Source organism: Rhineura floridana, chromosome 7, assembly GCF_030035675.1.
Source record: "Rhineura floridana isolate rRhiFlo1 chromosome 7, rRhiFlo1.hap2, whole genome shotgun sequence".
Lineage (NCBI taxonomy): Eukaryota > Metazoa > Chordata > Lepidosauria > Squamata > Rhineuridae > Rhineura > Rhineura floridana.
The window spans coordinates 79779210-79803288 of record NC_084486.1 but is presented as its reverse complement, the minus strand read 5'-3'; the positions used below and the strand labels follow the sequence as shown (position 1 = coordinate 79803288).

General features: G+C 43.1%; 1 protein-coding gene across 1 annotated transcript in view; it reads right to left on the bottom strand.

The window, feature by feature from the left end:
* Window positions 1-24079, bottom strand: part of SORCS1 (sortilin related VPS10 domain containing receptor 1) — a 630164-nt gene that overhangs the window by 14863 nt on the left and 591222 nt on the right. Inside the window, exon 24 of the mRNA XM_061636065.1 lies at window positions 400-499. Coding sequence (XP_061492049.1) covers window positions 400-499 — 100 coding nt within the window. The remainder of the gene's footprint in view (window positions 1-399; window positions 500-24079) is intronic.

The following is a 24079-nucleotide window of genomic DNA, read 5'->3' as shown; positions in this document are numbered from 1 at the left end:
TGCCACACTCAGGGTGCAGGGACATTGGAGGTGGGGGCAATGTGCACAGCACCACACAACCTATGTGCTTTATTTCCCCTCTCCCACAATGTGCTATTGAAACACCCAAATAGGACTAGTGAGATAGCCATTCCTACATTTATAACACACATAGGCTGCAATCCTAAGCACAATTAGTAGGAGCAAGCTTGGTTGTGCACAATAAGGCTTACATCTGATGTTCCCAGTAAAGATGCATAAAATTGATTATCTTGAGCTATTTTCAATACGTTATAATAACAACTGCAAAGTATTCTGAATATGAAAAAATAGGAAGCGTTCACAATGCTGCCACTGGAGAATTCATAATAAAATCTGTGCTAATCATACTGGCTGAGGTTTTAAGGAATCTACACCAACCTGCTGTTAAATGAGCAGCATGTACAAGGATTCGAACTCCAGGCTTCAGGTCAAATTGGATGGAGTTTTGGTTCAATTTCTGGACCAATATTTCTGAAATCTGGAATAAAAAAGTAAAGACAACCCAGCTGAAAAAAATACTTGCACAATCACAGAGGGCAAGAACAATATTTCATCTGGCCTAGTCTCCTGCCCTAAACAGTGGCTGTTATTGGATACTGCAGACAAAATGGTGTAAGAAGTATTGGTGCAGTTATGAAATGACACTATTACAGACATCCTTATTCAAACAAGTAGATGTTTATGAATGCTTTATGAATGACATTACTTTCCCCAACAATGTAATCTACCAGTTGGTAGAATGATGCTGTCATGAACAGTGGTGGAAGCCGCCAGCTAAATTGAGGGCCTATACAAAAGTCTTGGGTTCCCTGTGTATACAGAGGTTTTACACAATAAACATCATGTGGCCTGCAACAGGTCACTGGGAATTACAATGCTCTGAATCAGGGTGGCCACTATAGATATGGAAATAGCTTGCTCACACTTGCTCACTGTTTTGAGTTCAGTAAATTGTCCTTGGATCTGGCTCAAGCTATATCAAAAATTTGCATTACAACAGACTGAGCTGCAAAGAAGGTTATGATAATGCCAAAAGTGCTCTGACTTTTTCATAGGTATGTATGGATTTGTGATGATGCTTACATTCTTTAAAACATGTACACTCAAGAAGTATGAATAGGTTATGGAGTCAAAATAGATTATAATCTATATCCGCATGAAAATTACTAGTGCACATTTGGGGATGGTACCAAGGCACAACAGATGGGCTGGTGACTTCTGATTGTTTATTCAGGGCTACCCTTTCCTCTAGGAGGAATCAATATACATCTGTCTGATGATATGACTAATGGAACAATCCTAATTTCCAAATAGAAGCAGCAGTGCTGAATGGAGCAGCAAAGGTGCCACCACATCCAAAGCCCTGACATCTATGCCAGTGGAAGCACAGAAGCTGGGGGGGGTGTAAAGCTAATATTTGGGGGACTTATGTTAGTTACCACTGGAAGATACACTAGTGGTGGCTTCCACTTGTGCTTTTCACAGGCACAGTGAGACCTCCATGGTGACAACGCTCACTGCCGGTAGAGTCCAGCACAACCACTTCCTAACCCTTTCCAGTATGGTGGATTGGGGGTTAGATTGCTCTGCTCTGCCCACCAATCTAGAACCTAGTTCATTTTCTGCTCTTCCATATCTTGAGAATGCTATTGCAAGATAACTCAACCCAGTGGCATTAGCTTTCATTTTTAGCTGATTTGTTTCTTTCAACAGGTTCTTCTGGAGCAAGTGGGCTGTCCTAAAAGTATGAAAATATTTTGTATTCCATCATATTTATAAAGGCCAAACTAGATGCCGCCACATCTGCTGAAATCCTGATAATTAGCAGCCATTCCAGCTGATGCTATTTGCATTTTTAAAACCTTAACATTAAATATAAAGATGCATTGAAGATTATGTCTAGTTGAAAAGTTCTTCCAAGTTTTTTTTAAAAAATGTATTTCATGTAACAATTGGATATGATTTTATATAGTATATTTTGCATCTCCCGTTATTTCTCATCATGAGGATGTTAAGCTAATTTAGATAAGTTTAATAATTTAAAATGAAAAATTTCAAACCTCATATTTTGAAGAAGGAAAAGGAGACAGAAAAGTGTAGGAGCTGGGAGGGGAGACAACAGGCACTCTTTAGAGAAAACAGACACAGTGTCAGACATATGGAATGTCCATCTGTACTCATTTTTTAAAAATCCAACATGTGCAAGAAATTTGCTCCTCTTCAAGGTTAGTTCAATTTTCAGCATGTAAACAGATTTCCTAATTAATGCCGAGCTACAGATAGAGTTCCAAGCAATCAGTGGCCAACATGAAATGCAAGAGCCAAAAGTATTTAAAAAATTCAACAAAGATAATAAAAGCTGCTGATAAATCACTCGCAGTGAAGAATAGAAGTCAGCAAACTGCTTCCCATCTAAGCAGCGTTACAGAATTAAACTAGATCAACAAAATGATGGGGATGTCCTTTTACGCTTGATAATTTTTCATTAATCTTTGACCATGTATGGAGGCTTATTTAAAACAAATTACATTAGGTGACTACATTATGTGGTGAGCCTATTCATGGAAGTAGATTCTTCATAGATCTCTGTCACAAGATTCCTGCGCTCAGGTCAACTTTTGGTTGTTTTTTAAAAGAAAAGTAATTGTGTGAAGCACACTGGGTTACATGGAAACATTTTGGTTAAAAGGGAAGGACTGCTGGTTTTTTAAAAAGATAACTTCCCAGTCATTAAGCCTGTGATATGAGCCCTGTGTGTGCTGCAGCTAAGCAGAGGGTTGTAAGTCTGGCTCATTATGCTTGTTAACTACAATTGCCATATAGTTGAAGGCAGTCTTGACCCATTTATTTTATTTAACATTTATATATAGCTAGATTGTACATAACTTATCTGAGCGGTTCACAAACATAAAGAAAGCAAACATTAAAATTGTCAATAAGAATTTTTAAAAAATGTAATTAAAATTAACTATAGCTAAAAACAGACAATTTTTTTTGTCAACATCAACATGGTAAGATGGGCTTGTGTGAACAAAAATATTTTTAGCAGGTGCCAAACAGAGTACACTGAAGGTGCATGCCTGGTATCAGTAGACAGGAATTTCTAAAGTGTAAGTGCTGCCACACGAAAAGTTTGATTTCTTACGAGTTCAGAACCAATATTATATTGCATCTGTTACAGTGCCAGTTCCTGAGATCGAAGTGGTAGAGTAGGCACATGCGGATTAAGGCAGCCACTCAGGTAAACTGGTCCCAAGTTGTTCAGGGATTTATATACTAATAGTAACACTTTGAACTTGACCCAGTAATAAATCAGCAACTAGTACAAATCTCTGAGCAGAGGTGTTACATGCTAACAGGGTCTCTCTTATATAAGAATCTGTGCTGCACAATTCTGCAATAACTGCAGTTTCTGGATCAAGCACAAGTTCCGCACAGAGCACGTTGCAATATTCCAGTCCTGAAGTCACCAATGCCTGAGTTACTGTGGTCAAGCTCTCCCGGTCCAGGAATGGCCACAGCTGGTAAAAGGTGCTTCTAGCTATAGAGGCTGCCTGGACCTCCAGTGACGAAACTGGGTCCGAGAAGCACCCCCAGACTGTATACCTGTTCCTTAAGGGGGAGTGCAGCCCCATCCAGGGCAGGCAATTGACCTATTTCTCAGAGATGAGAACCATTTACCTACAGGGCCTATTTCTTTCTGGGATTCAAACACAGCTAATTTCCCCTCATCCATTCCATCACTGTGTCCACACACCAGTCCAGGGCCATATGGCCTCCCCTGATTCAGATGTTATGGAGAAATTGCTGAGTGTCATCAGAATACTGTGGCATCTTGCCCCCAAACTCCTAATGATAGCTTCCAGCGGCTTCATTATAGATATTAAATAGCATTGGGGAGTGCCCTGCAACACCCCATTCGAGGGGACCAAAAATCACTTTTCCAAAGTTACCCTGGAGTCGGTCCTGTAAGTAGGACTGGAACCACTGTAACACAGTGCCCTGAACTGCTATTCTACAGAGCCAGCCTAGGATGATACCATGGTCAATGGTATTTAAAACCACAGACAGACTGAGAAGCAGGTGGCACTCCTCTTGTCTTGCTCTCTGTAAAGGTAATCCATCAGGGCGACATGGAGTCTCTATGAGTAAAATTTGTGTCTAGTCTAGTAGACTAACTGTGCCAGTTTTGAAACTTGCCTACTTGTACACAGTTTAGACTTATATACAGTCTAAAGTACTCTACAGTGAAGGTTTGCAATGAGAGATATCCAAAAGCATTACAGCTGCAACAGTCCAAGAAGGAATTTGTAGCCAGGACAAGTAACGTTCCACAGCATCAGCTCAGTGTAAAAATGTGCCAACTCTTCCAGAAGGACAGGTGGCCTTTTATGGTTTCATGGCTGCAGCTCCAGCTTGGACACATAGAAACAAAACATGAAATGATGACTTGGATGACAGCCACAACAATATAAACTGCTCTAGAGGACTAACCAAGAAATTTGAGGTCACTGCATAAGAAGCATGAGCAATGCCCCCAAATTTAAAGGGCTGTAGTGGTAAGAACAAAAATCAGTGAAATGTTTGAAGGATACCCAATCCTCTGGAGGTAAAAATACACTGCTGGTGCAATTTTCATTTCAGAATTTACACAGAAGTAGGCATACATAGTCCTTCTAGGGCATTGTTACCTGCACAGCAGTAGACAATGCTCCCAAATTTTAGCCATTTACCATTTACAGGGTACACAAAAATATCCCAAGAAAACCAAGTGAATTTTACTTGTAGGGTCGTTTCTTGTCCCAGCCATTGTAATGTGTTGAGAAAGGGGCTGCTGACTGCCGATGCAGATGTAAGTGCCCAGGACGTTTTCTTTTTGGGAACCAAAAAAGCAACTGCATATGGAATTGGAAGCATATGTATTGCTTGTGCTCAAGAAAATGGGGAAAACTCCTAGGGTATGAACAAACCCATTTTTCTTTCCTGAGCACATCCACCTACAAGCATCCAGCTGACAGCTTTGAGAACAAAGCCTGTAAGAGAGGCACAGTGCTGCATAAAACAGGACTGCCAAGGTGTCACTTTCTTTTCATTTTTAAAAATTATATTTAATTTGATCTTTTAAAAAGTGAAATGATATTACATAGTACTCAGTTTCATATTAAATTACATATTAAAGAAAAATGAATACATAAAACATTTCACTTCACAGTTGTACTATTATATTAAATATTATAGTTGTACCTAATCCTAAAGTGCCACATCAAATAAGGGTTGTATTTAACTAAGTTATACTCAGAGTAGACCCATTAAAATGAATGGAACCCAAGTTAACCATGTCCATTCATTTCAATGGGTCTACTCTGAGTAGAGCTAACATTTGATACAACCACAAGTACACTTTACGAATACAATAGTAATGAATAAATCCCAGTTCTGTGCAAATCTATTAAGTTTCTGTCTGTCTTATTTTTCTTTTGTATAGCTTGTAAACATAGTTATTACTGCATATTCAAATATTTTTGCCTCCCGTTTTGTTGTTGCTGGGATTTGGACCTTTCCCAAGTATTTTATTTAACACATTCTTGCGTTTACAATAATATAAGATATAATTATCTTTGCTGTGAAGGAATTTATGTGTGTTTAGCTGTCAAAAATAAAGCAGAGTCTAAATCTAATTGCACTTCTTTTATTTTCTGTAATATATTCTTAATCTACTTGTTGTCATACAACTCTCAGATATAGAAGTGGCTTCCAAAACTTCACATTACCAGCTTTTATTGTTTAAGTTCCTATTTGTTTCATGTAGCCTTTCCGGTGTTGTGTACCACCTGGGCATAACTTTGTAATAATTTTGATGTCTTTGTACATAAAAAATCAATGCCCAGTTTCCTTTATATATTCCCAACCACACATTATTTGATTTCCCATATACTGCTCAAGGTGTCATCTTTGAAAGAAGTTATTAGAAAATTATTTGCTTTTCATTAAATGAGGGTTAGACATCACCTAAGCAAGTGTATGTATTCAAACAATTTTATATTGCTTACCACTTTAACAGCACATCAGCAAAATCTTTATGCAGGGATAAATGTAGTGCTGGATAAACAGTTATTTTTAATTTTCTGTAGATGGCAATATATAAATAAAAATGCATATCAAAGCTTGGACTTCACAATAGATAAGACCCAGAATGAAAAGCTAAGGAAGAAGAGCTAAAAGAGGACTAGGAAGACAGGAAAAATGAAAAACATGGAGAAGAAATAGCAAGGTTGACATGGCAAGACCAGGGAATGAGGAAAAAACAGTATTAAGATTGTTCTCCTACACAAGCCTCATTGAAGTGAATGGGAACTGTATGAGTGGCCCATTTGTTTCAACGGAGCTTGTATACATGAACTTTCTATCAATAAGGAAAAGGAAATTAAAATCTGCACACAAAGACAGATTTTAACATGTAGTTAATACATTTTATTATTTATTTTATTTTCTTAAAAGCATTTCTGTCCAGTTCTTCATTGCAAACAATTTCAGAGCAGGTGATGAGTTAAAAGAGACATTTGGTCTTACCGTGAAATCGGTCTTCTCTGTGCATGTCAAAGATGATATCAGGTGAGTAATTAGCTCCACCTAGTGGTTGAAGGCAAAAGAGTACTGCTGACATTTTATTGTAGATCCGTTCCTGGTCTGCGCCTGCTCCGTGCTCAGTTTTCAATGACAAGCCCATCCGAATAAGACCAATAAACACCACAAAGACAAGACAACAGTACTCATACACTCTCTGCTCAAGGTCTAATAGTGCTTGTAAAGGCAGCCCAGCCCTCATAGGGAGCGGCCCTGATATCATCTTTGACATACACAGAGAAGACCGATTTCACAGTAAGACCAAGTGTCTCTTCTCCTGTGCATGGAAAGATGATAGCAGGTGGGATATACCAAAGCTGACCCATGTAGGGTGGGAATACTGCTGGGCTGAAGCTACTATTGATCTGTGAGGACGTACTGTAGCACCCTCCTCCCGAAGGCTGCCTCAGCTGAAGCATAGGAGTCTATTTTATAATGTTTAATGAAAGTATTGGGAGTGGACCAAGTGGCTGCCCTACAAATCTCCTCTAGAGGGGCATTATGGGAAAAGGCCGCTGATGTGGCTACTGCACTGGTCGAGTGAGCTACTATTCCAGTAGGACGGGCTAATCTTAGAGAGGCATATGCCAATGATATGCACGCCTTGATCCACCTGGCTAGCGTAGACGTGGTCACCTTATTCCCCAGGGATGTTGGGTGAAAGGAGACAAACAAATTATCTGTTTTCCGAATTGGCTTTGTCTTGGAAATATAAACTTTAAGGGCTCTTCTCATGTCAAGAGAGTGCCAGGCTTTCTCTAAAGGGTGGACAGGATTCGGACAGAAGGATGGCAATACCAGCTCTTGCTGGCAATGGAAGGTAGACAACACTTTGGGATGAAAGGAAGGGACAGTACATAGGACTACTCTATCCTTATGAAATACACAAAAATTCTTATGGACAGACAGGGCATTCAATTCAGACACTCTATGGGCTGAAGTAATGGCCACCAGAAACAAGAACTTAAAGGACAGAAGACGGAGGGAAACTTGACTCAGAGGTTCAAATGGAGGTCTTTGAAGGGCTGACAAAACTTTATGTAGGTCCCAAGTTGGGTAGAGATGCACCGTAGATGGCGCTGTTATCGTTGCTCCCCTGAGGAAACGTTTGACAAAAGGGTGAGACCCGATTGGATTATCTGGGGATCTGGAGAGAATTGCAGATAAGGCTGAAACTTGGCGCCTCAGGGTGTTAGGTCTGAGACCCAAAGATAAGCCGTCTTGCAGAAAAGACAGGATCTCATTGACCCCCGCTTTCCGAGGAAGAATTCCTTTTTTCCTTGACCAGGATGAGAAGGTCTTCCATGTGCTTTCATATATTCTGAGTGTGGATGGGCGCCTAGAAGCCATCATGGTTTCTAATACTTGGGGAGAGATGCCTTGTTTCAAGAGTCTCTTCCGTTCAAGTTCCATATATGAAGCGCCAACCACTCTGGGTCCGAGTGGAGGAGCTGTCCCTGAGATAGCAGGTCCCTTCTTGCTGGAATTTTGCATGGTGGTTCCACCGACAGGCGAGGAGTTCTGGAAACCAAGGTCTCCTTGGCCACCATGGAGCAACCAACAGAACCGCTGACCTCTCAGCATGAAGTTTTTTGATCACCCTGGGGATAACTGGAATTGGAGGAAAGGCATATAGTCTGCCCGGAGGCCATCGGGAAGTTAACGCATCTATCCCCTGCGCCTGGTGTCGCATACCAGGAGAAGAACCTCTTCACCTGCAGATTGTGACAGGTGGCAAACAGGTCTACCTGAATGTGGCCAAAACATTCCACTATTTGACGAAAGACCTCTGGGTGAAGTCTCCATTCTCCTTGAATCAGCTTCTCCCGACTGAGCCAGTCGGCTTGGCTGTTGTCCTCCCCCTTGAGATATTCTGCCGCTATTGAGTCGACATTGTTTTCCGCCCATTGGAAGAGGAGAAAGGCTTCCTTCTGAAGAAGGAGGGAGCATGTGCCCCCCTGACGGTTTAAATAAGATTTGGCTGACACGTTGTCTGTTCTGATAAGCACCGCCCCTAACCGTCTGGTGCTCGCGAAGTGTCTGAGGGCCAGACAAACTGCACGCAGTTCAAGCAAGTTGATTGGCAGTGTGGATTCCTGAGACGACCACATGCCTTGAATCATCTGCCCATCACATATGGCTCCCCATCCTGATAGGCTGGCATCCAATGTTATCAGGGTGTGCAGTGGATCCTGGAAAGGGATGCCTCACTCCAGGTTGGGCTCGTGGGTCCACCAGAACAGCGACTGCCGAACCTGTGGTGACAGAGTTACCCTGCGGTGGTGTCTGGATGCTATGTCATTTTGGAAGGGCAGGAGCACCCACTGAAGTGTGCAGGAATGATGATGTGCCCATGGTGTTGTTTGGAAGGTGGACACCATCAAACCCAGAAGTGCTGCCAACTCCATCAGGTCCGTTGAGGGGGAGGATAGGACATCCAACACTACTTTGCGAATCTTGCTGATCCTTTCTTGGGACAATGTGATGAGGCCGTGTTGTGAGTCTATAGTCACTCCCAAATGTGTAATGCGTCTGGACAGAAAGAGATGGCTCTTGGCCTCGTTGATCAGGAAGCCATGGTCCTTTAGACAGGTCAGGGTGACATGGAGGTCCTCCCATGCCTTGTTCAACGATGGTGAGTGGATCAGAAAATCGTCCAGATAAGGAAAGATATGAATCCCCAGTGTCCTGAGGTGTGCCACCAGGGCAACCACAATCTGGGAGCAGACGACAGGCCAAAGGGCATAGCCCTGAATTGATAATGGTCTTGTCCCACATGAAGCGAAGGTACCTTCTGTGAGGGGGAAAGATTGGTATGTGAAGGTAGGCCTCCCTCAGGTCGATAGAAGAGAGGAAGTCCCCTAGTCTCAGCGCTTCTTTGATTGAAAGTAAGGTGTCCATACGAAACTTGTGGTATTTTATGAAGCAATTTAGACCCTTGAGGTCTAGCACCGGCCTGGACAAACCGTCTTTTTTCTCGACGGTGAAGAACAGAGAGTAATTTCCCAGGAATCTCTCTCCTGGTGGGACCTTCTCAATGGCTGCCATGTGTAGGAGATGGGAAACTGACTGTAAAACCTTGCCCCTCTTGTGTGGATTCACTGATAGAGGGGATGGAATGAATCTCGCCGAGGGGGTGGAAGAAAATTCCAGGTGAAGGCCGTAACGAAGGGTGCGTAGGACCCACTGTTCGGAGTATAAGTCCTTCCATCGGTGAGCAAAATGTTGGAGACAGCCTCCCACCAGCGAGGCGGAGGTGTCAGAACTGACCCGTTTCCACGCAACTGGGATGCAAAGCCCGATCGACCCAGAAGGTGTTGCTGGAACTTAAGCTGGCTGCTCTGTCTGTTCCAGAAGGGATGGCTGGAGTGAGCGTCCTTCTGTCTTCGAAAGGGACGTGAGCCCCAAAAGGACTGCGACAAATGATAAGGATGGAATGAGCGACGAAAGGTTCTTCCGTCATCCCTTTTTCTGGTGGATGGCATGGACTTTTTCTTTACCTTAGTTTCCAAGACATTAGCGAGGGAAGTGTCCCCAAATAATTTGCCTCCTATGTAGGGTTCTGAGGCAAGATTTGAATGAGCTGCCGGGTCTGCCTCCCAATGTTGAAGCCAAAGGGTTCTTCGCGTGAAGATCCCTGCTGTCAGTGACCTTGCTGCAAACTGCATGGCATCCATAGACGCATCTGCCATGAAGGTAACTGCTCGAGAGACCTTCAGCAGAGATTTGTGCACCCGGGCTGCATCTTGCTGTAGGCCATCCAGCAGATATTCCAGCCAAAGAAGTGAGGCTCGAGCAAACACCGAGGAGGCTGCTGCTGCCCTGATTGATAGCGCACTAGCCTCGTGCACCCTTCTAAGCCCCTGGTCCATCTTGCACTCAGTGGTATCCTTAAGGTGCGCATCTGAGTCTTTCAGATTCAATTATGGGTTTAGCAGATTGACTATAGGCGCGTCTATGAGTGGGACCTTCAGCTGATCCATGATCGGTTGTTCCAGCGTATAATATTTGTTGGCTAAGGAAACTGATTTTTTGAATTGCAAAGGAATGTCGAATTCTGATTTGAGCACCTTCGGGAGAAGAGAAGGAAGCTTCAACACTCTAGACCTAGGTTTTGGATCTGGACATACCGCTGAGACTCTCGAGGTGGATGGAGTAGGAGAATCCTCTCCAGAGGTGAGGGTAAGGGCTTCCATCGCCCTGAATAGCAGAGGAAGGAAATGAGGCTCTTGAAATATCCTAGCAGATAAAATCTCCTCAGATTCCGACTCCCCACTCCATTCCTCTTCATCCAAAACAATCAAGTCGTGTTCTGTGTCTATAAGCTCCTGCTCTGGGGGCTGAAGGTGCCTGCCTTGAGATGTCGCATAGGGATCTGGAGATGTGCGGCTCGGGGAAGGGCGTGGGTTTGCCCTCAAGTGATCTGTGGGTGGGTTCCGTGAGGGCTGTGGGCCCGATGTAGCTTGAGAAGACAAATCTCTAGCCAGATCCATTAAGAGGACATCCCTAAGCTGCTCCTTCAGTTGTTGAATTGAATGTGCTGGTAGGTGCAACTGTACAGGGTGAGCCTGAGTGTGAGATGAGTGGAGCCTGTGCCCTTCAGCATCTTGGATCTGCTGGACAGGGATTGGCTCCTCCAAAAACCCTGTAAAAGCCTCAGGAGAGGAAGTGGTAGAAAAAATAGCGCCCAAGGAAGGGTGAGACTGGCTGCCTTCCTCATCAGACAGGGGTTCCAGGTCCCTCTGATCCCTTGTATGGTGGACAGGACCTTAATTGTCTCTACAGGTTCCCTTATATGGGACAGGCAACCTGCCTTCCATAGGAACCCTGCCCGCCAGAACCTGAGGCTCAGCCACCTCGTGCCTGACGGTAGAGGGGTGGGCCACAGCCATATCTGCATGATCCCCCGAAGAATGCGACTTTCCTGATCCCAGGGTGGGAAGGGGTTCTGATGCTGCACCTATTGCAGGCACGCGGGGGAGCAGTTTCAACCCCTTTGAGAGGTGTTTAGTCTTGTGTGTGGCTTCCCCCATCGCGGGCACACACTGTGGGACTTATAGGGTTAATGAAGGAAAGACTCTCGCTGGCGGTGACTAACCATGCTGTCTTGGTAAAAGGCTGGGCGAAGCAGAAAAAACCAGCAGCAGCTGCAGCTGTCTTCCCCACTGCGTTTGTGTGTCTGCCCCCCCCCACTGCTATAGAGCGGGGAAAACAAAAGAGCTCACCAAAGGAGTGTGAAAAATCTAGGTGCCGGCTTGGACGCTGAGCCCCAGGGAAGCCGTCTCCAAGCTAAAGCTGCCGACGCTGTTGCTAGCTCTCCAAGGAGAAACGGCAGCGAATTTGGCTGGAGAGGGAGCCTGAAGAGGCCGACGGCCCCAGGAGCCGCGGGGAGGGGCTAGTTGCTCTTCGCCATGGAGAAAGGCTTCCAGGGAAGGACACAAGGAACTTTTTTTAAAAAAACTTTTTATTTTTTAGAAGGGAGAGGAATAAAACACACGGAGGGAAAGAACAAGAATAAAATGACACACAAAAACTCAACAAACAAACAATACAAGCCTAAACCAATGGAGACAGAGAGGATCCAACCACTTTCGGTGAAGGCAAAAGAGAAAACTGAGCATGGAGCAGGTGCAGACCAGGAGCGGATCTACAATAAGACGTCAGCAGTACTCTTTTGCCTTCAACCACTAGGTGGAGCTAATTACCCACCTGATATCATCTTTCCATGCACAGGAGAACAGTGCACCGCATGCCAGTGGGACTCTCAAGTATACCCTGAAGTAGGACAGGACAAAGCACAGGCCACTCCAAAAACAAGTAGTTAGAAAGAAACAAAAGGTAGAAGAGAGTATGAATGGGAAGGATACTCCAGTGGTTGTGACCTGCAAGCTGTGTGCCATGTTTGTTTTCTTGCCTGAGAACAACATGGCATACACGTGCAACAAGTGCAAGCTCATGGCACTGTTGGAAGAAAAAGTGACCGGCCTGGAACGGCAGGTGGCCATGCTGAGAACTATAAGAGAATATGAAGAGTTCTTAGATAGGACACTGGAACAACAGCAGCAAAGAGAAGTGGAGGTGGAAGAGCAACAGCATGTGGTAGCAGAAGAGGAGACTGCTTTGGAGAGGAACAACGAAGTGGAGGAAACTCCGTGGGAAATGGTGACAGTTAGGAGCAGAAGAGCTAGAAGACACCCTTCACCAGTGGAGCTATGGAACCGCTTTCAACCACTCGAGGAGGAGATTGGAGGACAGCCTGTGGAGGAAGAGTTACAGGAGACCCCGTGCGACAAAAACCAAGAGGCTGAAGCTCAATCAAGCAGGGACAATGAAACCACACCTCACAACAAGAAGAGAAGAGTACTAGTAGTGGGGGACTCCCTACTGCGTGGGATCGAAACCCAAGTATGCTGAGAAGATCTGTGGACTCGCCAGGTATGCTGTCTACCAGGAGGACGGATTAAAGATGTGACGGAAAGGTTGCCATCACTCATCAAGTCCACTGACAGGTATCCCTTTCTCCTTATCCATGTGGGAACAAATGATACTGCCAAACGGAGCTATGAAGAAATCACATCAGACTTTGAAGCTCTGGGAAGCAAACTCAAGGACTTTGGGGCCCAGATAGTTTTTTCATCCATCCTTCCAGTACTTAGAAGAGGAGTAGAAAGGGAAAGAAAAATACTCTGTGTGAATGAATGGCTACGAAGGTGGTGCCGACGTGAGATTTGGATTCTGGGACGATGGGCTATGGTTCCTGGAAGATGGACTGCTGGCAAGTGATGGGTTGCATCTCACAAGGACTGGGGAGAATGTGTTTGGCCACAGCATGGAGAAGTTCATCAGGAGGGCTTTAAACTGAATCTTAAAAGGGAGGGAAACGTAAACTTGGTGGTAACGACTGATGAAGGCTTATGTACAGTAGTGGGACCAGAGAGATCGGCTCTAATAGGACCCAGTAACAGCCCTCAGAAAAATGTAGTAAGGAAGCCAAGCCATAAATCACATGGTCTTCGATGTTTGTATACTAATGCAAAGAGCATGGGAAACAAGCAGGACGAACTTGAACTCTTAATACAGGAGGGCAATTACGACTTGATAGGTATAACTGAAACTCGGTGGGATGACTCCCATGACTGGAATACAACAATTGAAGGATATAACTTGTTCAAAAAGAACAGAAGGAATAAAAAGGAAGGCAGAGTCACACTACATGTTAAAAATATATATCCCTGCACAGAAATACAGGAAGATGAGCTTGGTAGTTCCACCGAGAGTATCTGGATTAAAATTAATGGGGCAAGTAATAAAAGGAATGTGATGCTTGGAGTCTATTACCGACCACCCAATCAAGGAGAAGACAAGAATGTAACTTTTGAAAAGCAAATTGCCAATGTTTCGAGGAGGCATGATGTAATAGTAATGGGGGATTTCAATTATCCCAATATCTGTTGGGAGACAAATTCTGCCAAACATGGCCCTTCCAAGAAATTTCTGACTAGTGTTGGAGAGAACTTTCTCCTACAGAAACTGGAGGAAGCAACCAGAGGATCAGCTATCCTGGACTTGATTCTAACCAACAGAGATGATTTGGTGGATGAAGTGGCAGTTACGGGAACTTTGGGGGAAAGTGACCACACCATACTTAAATTCTTGATTTTAACAGAAGCAAAAGCTGAGAGTAGCCATACGCGCACCCTGGACTTCAGGAAAGCTGATTTTAATAAACTCAGAACAATTGTAATTACCATTCCATGGCAAGCGACCCTAATGAGAAAAGGAGTCCAAGATGGGTGGGAGTTTCTAAAAAAGGAAATTATAAAAGCACAATGGCAAGCAATTCTAACAAGGAAAAAAGGGGGGAAACAGCAGAAGAAGCCAATGTGGCTTCACAAAAAGCTTAGAGATGACCTGAAAACAAAAAAAGACACATACTGGAAGTAGAAAGAGGTCCAGGCCACAAAGGAAGAGTACAGGCAGGTATCATGGAATTGCAGGGATGTTGTCAGGAAGGCTAAAGCTGAAAATGAGCTGAGGCTAGCGACGGATGCTAAAAGCAACAAAAAAGCTTTCTTCAGGTATGTCCATAGTAAAAGACAGAGAAAAGAAATGGTGGCACAGCTACTCAATGAGGATGGCAAAATGATAACAGATGACAAACAAAAGGCAGAAGTGCCTACTTTGGCTCAGTCTTCTCCCAAAAAAAGGGTCTATGACCCTACCAGGAAACATGAAGTAGAAGGGGCAGGATTGGAGCTTGAGATTGATAGACAAATGGTCAAGGAATACCTAATCACTTTGAACGAGTTCAAATCTCCAGGGCCCAATAAACTGTATCCTAGAGTATTTAAGGAATTGGCTGAAGAACTCTCAGAACCGCTCTCTATTATCTTTGCGAAATCATGGAGGACCGGTGAAGTGCCGGATGACTGGAGGAGAGCTAATGTTGTCCCTATCTTCAAAAAGGGCAAGAAGGAGGAACCGGGAAACTACAGACCAGTCAGCCTAACATCAATCCCTGGAAAAACTCTGGAGCAGATGATAAAGCAGTCAATCTGTAAGTACCTTGCAAGCAATGCAGTGATTACTAGGAGCCAACATGGATTTATGAAGAACAAATCCTGCCAAACTAATCTCATCTCATTTTTTGATTGGGTAACCTCCCTTGTAGACTGTGGGAATGCTGTGGACATAATATATCTCGACTTCAGCAAAGCTTTTGACAAAGTGCCCCGTGATATTCTGATTAGCAAGCTAGCTACATGTGGGCTGGATGGAACAACTATCAGATGGATCCTCAGTTGGCTCTAGAATCATACTCAAAGAGTGCTTATCAATGGTTCCTTCTCAAACTGGGTGGAAGCAACGAGTGGGGTATGACAGGGCTCACTCCTGGGCCCAGTGCTCTTTAACATTTTTATTAACGACTTGGATGAGGAGGTACAAAGCATGCTTATCAAATTTGCAGATGATACAAAGTTGGGGGGCATAGCTTATACCTTGGAAGACAGAAACAAAATTCAAAGGGACCTTGATAGGCTGGAGCATTGGGCTGAAAACAGCAGAATGAAATTCAACACGGAAAAATGCAAAGTTCTACTCTTAGGAAAAGAAACCAAATGCACAGTTATAAGATGGGGGATACTTGGCTCAGCAGTACGACATGTGAGAAGGATCTTGGAATTGCCGTTGATCACAAGCTGAATATAAGCCAACAGTGTGATGTGGCTGCAAAAAAGGCAAATGCTATTTTAGGCTGCATTAACACAAGTATAGTTTCCAAATCGCGTGAAGTACTAGTTCCCCTCTATTCAGCACTGGTTAGGCCTCATCTTGAATACTGCATCCAGTTCTGGTCTCTGCACTACAAGAAGGATGCAGACAAACTGGAATGGGTTAAGAGGAGGGCAACAAAGATGATCAGGGGACTGGAAACAAAGCCCTATGAGGAGAGACTGAAAGAACTGGGCATGTTTAGCCTGGAGAAGAGAAGACTGAGGGGAGATATGATAGCACTCTTCAAGTACATGAAAGGTTGTCACATAGAGGAGGGCCGGGATCTCTTCTCGATCGTCCCAGAGTGCAGGACACGGAATAATGGGCTCAAGTTGCAGGAAGCCAGATTTCGACTGGACATCAGGAAAAACATCCTGTTAGAGCCATATGACAATGGAACCAATTACCTAGAGAGGTAGTGGGCTCTCCGACACTGGAGGCATTCAAGAGGCAGCTGGACAGCCATCTGTCGGGAATGCTTTGATTTGGATTCCTGTATTGTGCAGGGGGTTGGACTCAATGGCCTAATAGGCCCCTTCCAACTCTACTATTCTATGATTCTATGAAAACATAAGACAACAACGCAAAAGGAACTGGGCTAAGTTCAAGGTTCTAGTTTTGGTGTACAAAGCCCTATCCAGCTTGGAATTAGGATACCTGAAAGACCGTCTTATCCCTTATATACCCAGTTGATCACTGCGCTCTGCAGGTGAGGGCCTCCTGCAGATATCATCTTATCAGGACGTCTGTTCCGCACAACATAGGAAATGGACCTTTAGTGTGGCAACACCTACCCTGTGGAATTCCCTCCCATTAAATATTAGACAGGCGTCATCTTTGTTATCTTTTCGGCGCCTACTGAAGACTTTCCTCTTTCAACAAGCCTTTTAAGTAGAGACCTTATCCCAGTTTGAATCTGTGTTGGAATTGATTTTTAATATACCTTCTTTTAAAAATGTTTTTAAAGCTTTTTTAAAAAAGTTTTTAAAGATGTTTTATTTTAATGTTTTTAATGGTTGTTGTGTTTTAATATACTGTTTTTTAAAGTCTTTTTTAAATGATGTTTTAAAGTGATTTTAGTGCTTTTGTTTGCTGCCCTGGGCTCCTACTGGGAGAAAGGGCGGGATATAAATCAAATAAATAAATAAAAATGGAAAATAAAATACAATAAAATAATAGCTGGCATCAATCTGACATTTATTTTATTGAAAGCATTTTATCTTCACATGTAAACCAAATTATACTTATATTTATTTCCTTCAATTCTAAGTGTGGCTAACATGATGGACACGTGTGGGACCAAACTGCCCTATATCTATGCCACCCTATATTATTCTTTTGCTTCTATGCTGAAAATGAATCTTCTCGCCATTGCAAAACACCTAATTTAGAGTCATCAAGAGTTCTCCCCTGTGAAAATAATTAGGTCTCTGAATTAGTTTTGGTCCTTCACATAGCTTCATTGACTTTATCTGCTTCATTTGCAGAATTAGACGCAATGTGCAAAAATGTTTTTGGTAATAGAAGCCATTCTTTGTCTATCATTCTCTCATCAATGGACATACAATGAATAATAACAACAAATAATTTGAAAAAGAAAGAGAGGGGAATTTAATTTACAAAGAGAACAAAACAAAATTAATTCGGCTTCTGCTATAGTTCTGCCTGAATAAGGTCCGACTTTGTCTTGCTATGTGTGCCAGCAATCTGAATTAGACATGAACAACTCCCTCTGCCTTCATCTAAGTTGATTCAGGAGTTAAACATGTGGGCTAAAGGAATACAGGAAGCTGCCTATGGTCCCTCTAGCTCAGTGTTGTCTACACTGACTGGTTGTAGCTCTCAAGGATTCCCAGACAGGGGTCTCTCACAGCCCTGTCTGAAGATTCCAGGAGTTGAGCAAAGGAGATGCTCAATCACTGAACCACAGATTCCTTCCACTACAGATTTCTTTACCCAGCGCTGGCTTGACATATGTCAATTAGCAACCCTCTCCTGCCCATACTGCTTTTAAAATGGGGTTTTATATCCTTGAAAAATTGAGTTTTATATCCTTTATGTTTATTTAAACTCATTTTGGAGATCTGCTATCAGAGCCGGCACCAGGCATGACTAGGCCTTTGGGCACCAGCTTGCCCCTGGCCCACAGAACCTGTCTGCCTGTGCCACTTACCTCTCCTGCTGCAGTGAATGCTGACCCCGCTGCACGTGCATGCCTACCATCAACCAAGATGGTGGCAGGGGCGTCCCTAAGGGGCTGATGCCTCTGCTACCATCTTAGTTGATGGCACCCATGTGTGGCCAGCATGCATCACAATGGGAGAGGTAGGTGGGGCATGCAGGCGGGCGTTGTGGGCCTATGAAGTTGTAGGGGGGTACCTGGGAGCTACCTCTCTGTGATCCGTGGCAGGGTCTGGAGCCAACGTTGCCATGGATTGCAGAACAGGAATGCTACCCTCCCACCCTAAGGAGGGCCCCTTTAAGGGCCCCAGGGGCCTTCAGCCAGGGCCCGACCTGGCCGCCCTCTGGTGCTGACCCTGTCTGCTATATATTTTGGAAATCAGATAGTCTCTTTGTCTGTTCTCTGTGCAATTGGACACATCTTAAGATAGCATAACCAATTTTTGCTGAGATAAAGAAGTGGGTTTTTTTGTCTATGTTTGAATAGAGTTGGATGCCAATTTGAATCAAGATGGTAGACTGGACCTTTCAAAATGGCACTGATTTCAACCACTAATTTCAAAACCACACTGATCTTTTTATTTGCTTGTTTGTTTCTTAGAATTCTCAAGCAATGCTGGTGAGATAGTGAGATTACAATATTCAAGTATTTAGGGCTGACCCTGGCAGATGACAGCACGAAAGGAGAGGAGGAATAGATGAAGGCAGAAACTGATGTATGGTGCAGCAAGACATTTTCATATGTCGGCCCTAATGGGGGAGGACACATCTGGGCAGCAAAATGCCTGGGGCCAGCACTGCAAGTATGATGATTCATAATTCAGTTCTCATATTCAAAATATAACCATATGATTGCCCACTTTACTTTTCTTGTTCTTATTTCTTATATTGGTGAACATAGTAGTTATAACTCAAAATCTCCACAAACGTCTCCTCAAAGAGTATGTACTAAAACAGGCCTGCAGGAGACAAAGCTTTGTGTGTGTGTGTGTGTGTGTGCGCGCGCGCACATGCACACCCACACTGTCTAAAGCCTCACTGAATGAAATGAAATCCATGGCAGCTTGTTTCACTGGGACTTCCACAAGAATTTCCCAGTGGAGTATGTCCAACTTAATGCTGGTTCCATATGGCAATATTATTGAAATAAATGTTGCTATTGCAGTATTCTGAAGTACTGCAGTGCTAAATTCTAGGGGGAAGGGAATCTTCCAATTCAGTATTGATGTCACAATACCCATATAGTTAAGATGATTTATGCTATATATTTTTCATCTAGCAAAGAGACCAAACTGCTTCAGGCCCCTGTCAGTGAGTTAGCTTAATGTATAAACCTGGTTGCCGTGTATGCAGCTTCATGAACTGGGAAGTAAAGCCCAGAGAAACACAGAACAAATAGGCAGCCATCTTAAGTTTCTTGGTCAAAATAGGAAACAGGAAGCAAATATTTACAGGTACAGGACTCTACAATGCTGATTGTGAATATAGTCAACAGCAATTATATAAATCTGTATCTAACATAGGCTTGTCCATAGATAATATAATGTTAATTAGGGAATAAGTTTATATTTTGCTGTAATTCTTTGCTCACTTATTGGGAAATAAGTCCCATTGAACACAGTGGGTTTTACTTCTGTGTAAACAGGCATAGGAATGCACAATTAATCATCTGTAAGCCACCTTGAGTACCAATTAGACAGAGGGATGGCCTAGAAATTATAAAAATTAATAAATATACATAGTGTATATCAGCCCTCCAATATCTGTACTTCATATTTTGTTTGCATGTGAAAATTTCAACAGATACTGAAATAAAATGTCAGCATCACATTTGATACAAACAGCTTTTGGTTTCAATGTGGAATTTCATTTCATTATAAAGTTTTAACCCCAAAAATTAATGGTATGAATTAACCAGATAACATGTGGGTATAAAGGAGTTTAAATGCATATAAACATGTATGTGTGTGCAGGTATAATGCTGCCCTCTAGTGGCATGCTGAAAATTGCTTGCCCTGTGTGTGTCAGAACAGAACTTTCAATACATCCTACTATATTTAAGGGTGATCAAGATGTGTTACTATGAACCTTGACATCACAAGAATCTATTGTGATGCTCTATTCCTTATTTGCAGTTTAGCTTCATTTTCCCCATGATTTCCTTTACTACTGTCTCTCCCTCACACACACAGATAACTACAGATCAAATAATTTCTCTTGTTTAGTTTCATTGTTGTTCTTCCAGCTTCTTTTGTCTTGCATACCAATCCTCCTGCACTACAAATTTAACTAGTAGAATTTGCAATATTAAATCTGTAATTGAATCATGCACAGTTTGCTGTAGTTTTCAATTCTTTTCATTCACTGAAATCTCCCCCCCCCGTTGAAAATTGGTTTGAATATGTGTATGGATAAAAAAGGCTGCAGAAAGCCATCAATGGGATCATATGTATGATTGCATATAGGCATTTTTTTTGTCCTGTATTATATTAATGCACAGTTGCAGTCTTGCAGACTGGTTGAACAATAACAACAAAAAAGGACATAAAAGAAAATCTAGCAGACATTCACATCAGAGGATTTGAATTGTCTCCATGCATTATTTGCATCTAGAGCCAGCATGTTGAAATGGGCACTGGGAGCATACATTTAGCTTCACAACAAAGTTCTAAATTGTGTGGGGAGCGTCAACACATAGAGAAGGCTCCTTGCTGCGGATATTATTTTCAACATGAGGATGGTAGCCCCGGGACAAGAGGAGCAGCAAGAGTTTGGAAGCGGGACTAAATGCAAGTTCCAAGACCCCTTTCAACATCCTTGCCCTCTACAAATAAGTAACACTTGAAGAGAGCTTTGGTTTTTTCAGACGTCACATCATCCTGGTCACCGTGGTCACCCTCCTATGTTCACCCTCCATTTTGTCAATGTCAAATGGACACAGTGCCTTCTAACTGTACTGTTTTAGACACCTGCTAAAAACCTGTTTGTTTCAGAAAGCCTACCCTGACATATAATTTAGCTTCCAATATTTGTGTTAAAAGTTTTACTGATTTTTATCTGTGTGTTTAATGATCGTGGTTTTATGTGTATGTGTTTTTTAATTGTTCTGTGGATTTTACCTGTGTCTTATGTACAATTTTATTGTACGCTGCTTGGAGGGCTCTTTAATTAAGCAGCTTATAAATCTTCTAAATAAATAAATACTGCAGTCCAGATGCAGCCTGATCAATGCAGAACAGAATGGAATTATAGCCCTATCCATTTGTTCTATACACACACAGAGCTCCCCACATGATTAAGAATGCTGATATCATGCAGAAAGCCTTCTTGAATAGACTGCCTGCTGCAGGCATTCAGCTCCCACCATGTGTGTGTGTGTGTAGAGGGGGCTGCTAAAGGCTGGCTGTGGTGAAAAATAAACCGATCAACAAACAAACAAATAAATCCTCCTCCACCCAAGCCCCTAAGCAGTCCTTATTTTGGCAGCAGAGTCCATCTCCCTGTTCACAAGAGAATTAGTTAGCTGTTCTCCTCCCCAGTACTCCCTGCCACCTCAAATAATTCAAGGAGTCATTATCACTGTCATGTCATGTAAGCTACAGAAATGACATCACTGGCAAGCATCAAAGCATCCACCTCTTCACAACTATTTCAGAGCTTCAAGAGACAGCAGACAGAGGTGCAGCTAAGACTGAAAAGTGGTTGGTAGGTGGGAGGGCATTTCATTAGACGGGTTATATGTAGGCTGCCACCCAGATCACTTGATCTGACAGGTCTCTCTAGTGCTGGGGTGCAGGCATGGGGAACCTCTCTCCCATGAGCCAAATATAGCCTGCTAGGCTTCCACATTTGGCCTGCAAGGCCATTTCCCCCCCAAACACACCAGCCTGCTCCACGCTTGATGTCAAGTGTGGGGCAGGTAGAGAGGTGGCTGGACCCTGCAGCTGGAAACCAGGACTGAATTGATGCACAGGGAGTTCAGTACTGCTTGGTGACTATCTCCCCCCCATTCCTGGCAGTCATCTTTGACAGGTGCGCCATCTTATGATGTCAGATGATTGACAGATGAGTGGTCCCTCCACCTGTCAAGGTTGGCCCACTGGATGGGGGGAGATAAAAGATCTGGCCCAACAGGCCAAATGAGTGCTTCACCCCTGCTCCAGTGCATAGCAATCTGATGATCACAAAACATGCGTGTCATCAAACAGCACTGGAGCTCTCCAAGTTTGATTTCTTTTACCATCTGCTCCTTCTCCTAGAGGTGCTATTATATGTCGGCAGCAACAGTTAATGTGGGAGCTTGTTGAAGGGTTTCCAGTCCCTACTGAAGAGTGCTTCTGTGTGGAGTGTCATGGCACCCATATCAAAAGGTGTTGTGAGGCAGTTGCCAGTAGCGGCTGATGTGGGGCATGTGTCACTGCAACTTACCTGGATAGGGTTAGGGGGGTGGTTCTGGGCCTGCTATTGCATCTGTGCAGCACCGCCCTCTGTGTGCCATCTCAGCCCTGACCAGGTAATCTGCAGAGATGCTGGTGTCAGGAGGGCAGCTCCAACTCATCACTCTTGCAGCTATTGGTAGTGGCAGGGCAACAGGGTCTGCTAACAGATGGAGCTTTAACTGATAGCACAGGAGCTTACAGAAAATAATTAGAATCAGCTGCATGAAGACCTGACTTCCACTGGAATAACTGAAACAAAAACCTGACATCCATATTTCAGCCTGTAAAGAACTAACAGCCTGTGCTTCTGATGCCAGGACCTTACAAATATATTATATTGTTGCATGGCAACCAACAAGCTACCCAGCTATAAACAACACTAGAGCTGGCAGCTAATTAAAGATTTTTTATTTTGGTTAGTGTGGTTTTTAACCGATTAACCAATTACTAATAATCATCTGTCAATGGAATGATGTTTAGTCGATAGCCACCTGCCTTTTAATCACTTAAACAATTGGTTGATCAGTAAAATGAAAATACTGGAGTTTGATTGCTGGATGGTAGAATGTAGAATGGCAATTTTGTTTTTAAGATTTTTTAAAAGTTTTTTTAGTGTTTTATCACTGTTGTGTCTAATTCTTGCTGAACCAAAAATCTATCATGGGTGGCAGAGCAGACTGTGCATCCTATGATACAAAATCTCTGTTCTAGTGAGTAGTAGATAAAAATACAATATCTTAAGAGAGACCTTTAGGATGCAAGTGGAGAGTGTGCCACAGATTGGGTCTATTCCAGGCTTCACATGATGCAAAGCTCCAAGGCAAGCAGGGGAAGATAGAACAACCTTTATGGTGTCATCCCAAATTTGCTGGAAATAGTCAGTCCTGCTCAATAAATGCTTCTGTCCACCTTAAATATGTAATTCTAGCCTAAACACTAGTAAAGGTGAAGCTATTCAAAAAGGCGGTGTTTCTGAGATCCTGAAGGAAGGGAGGATTGGTCATACATGACATAGTAGACCCCAGCTGATACATTTGGTGCCCATCAGTTTCCCTGAATTACCTACTAGATAAGGTGGAAAACCTGGGGCAACATATGTTTAGTCTAGGATATCTCATGAGAAAGATGTAAAAGCATTATCTGCTGATTGACCCTTAATAAAACCGGTGATTTCAATTAACTGATGAAAAACGAACAACAACAGTATTTGAGCCACACCCAAAAAGTGCACATGTGCCCTTATGAGTTGGTTTGGTGTTCACAACTCTGAAATAAACTGTATGCAAGTTTAATTATTTTCTAAAACTATAATGTCCAATATAATAGAGACGTTCTTCATTATGCTGCATTTCTGGAGTGACTCTTAAGTGCTAAAGATATTGTCAAGAGCACTAGTGCTAAAGGATTGTAATTTAATGCTCTTTTAAATGGAAATGCACTTGTGGAAGTACAGAACAGAGGTGAAATTTGACATGTAGAACAACTGCAGAAACAATTTGGATGACCACAGTACAACACCTGCAGTATATGTTGACTAT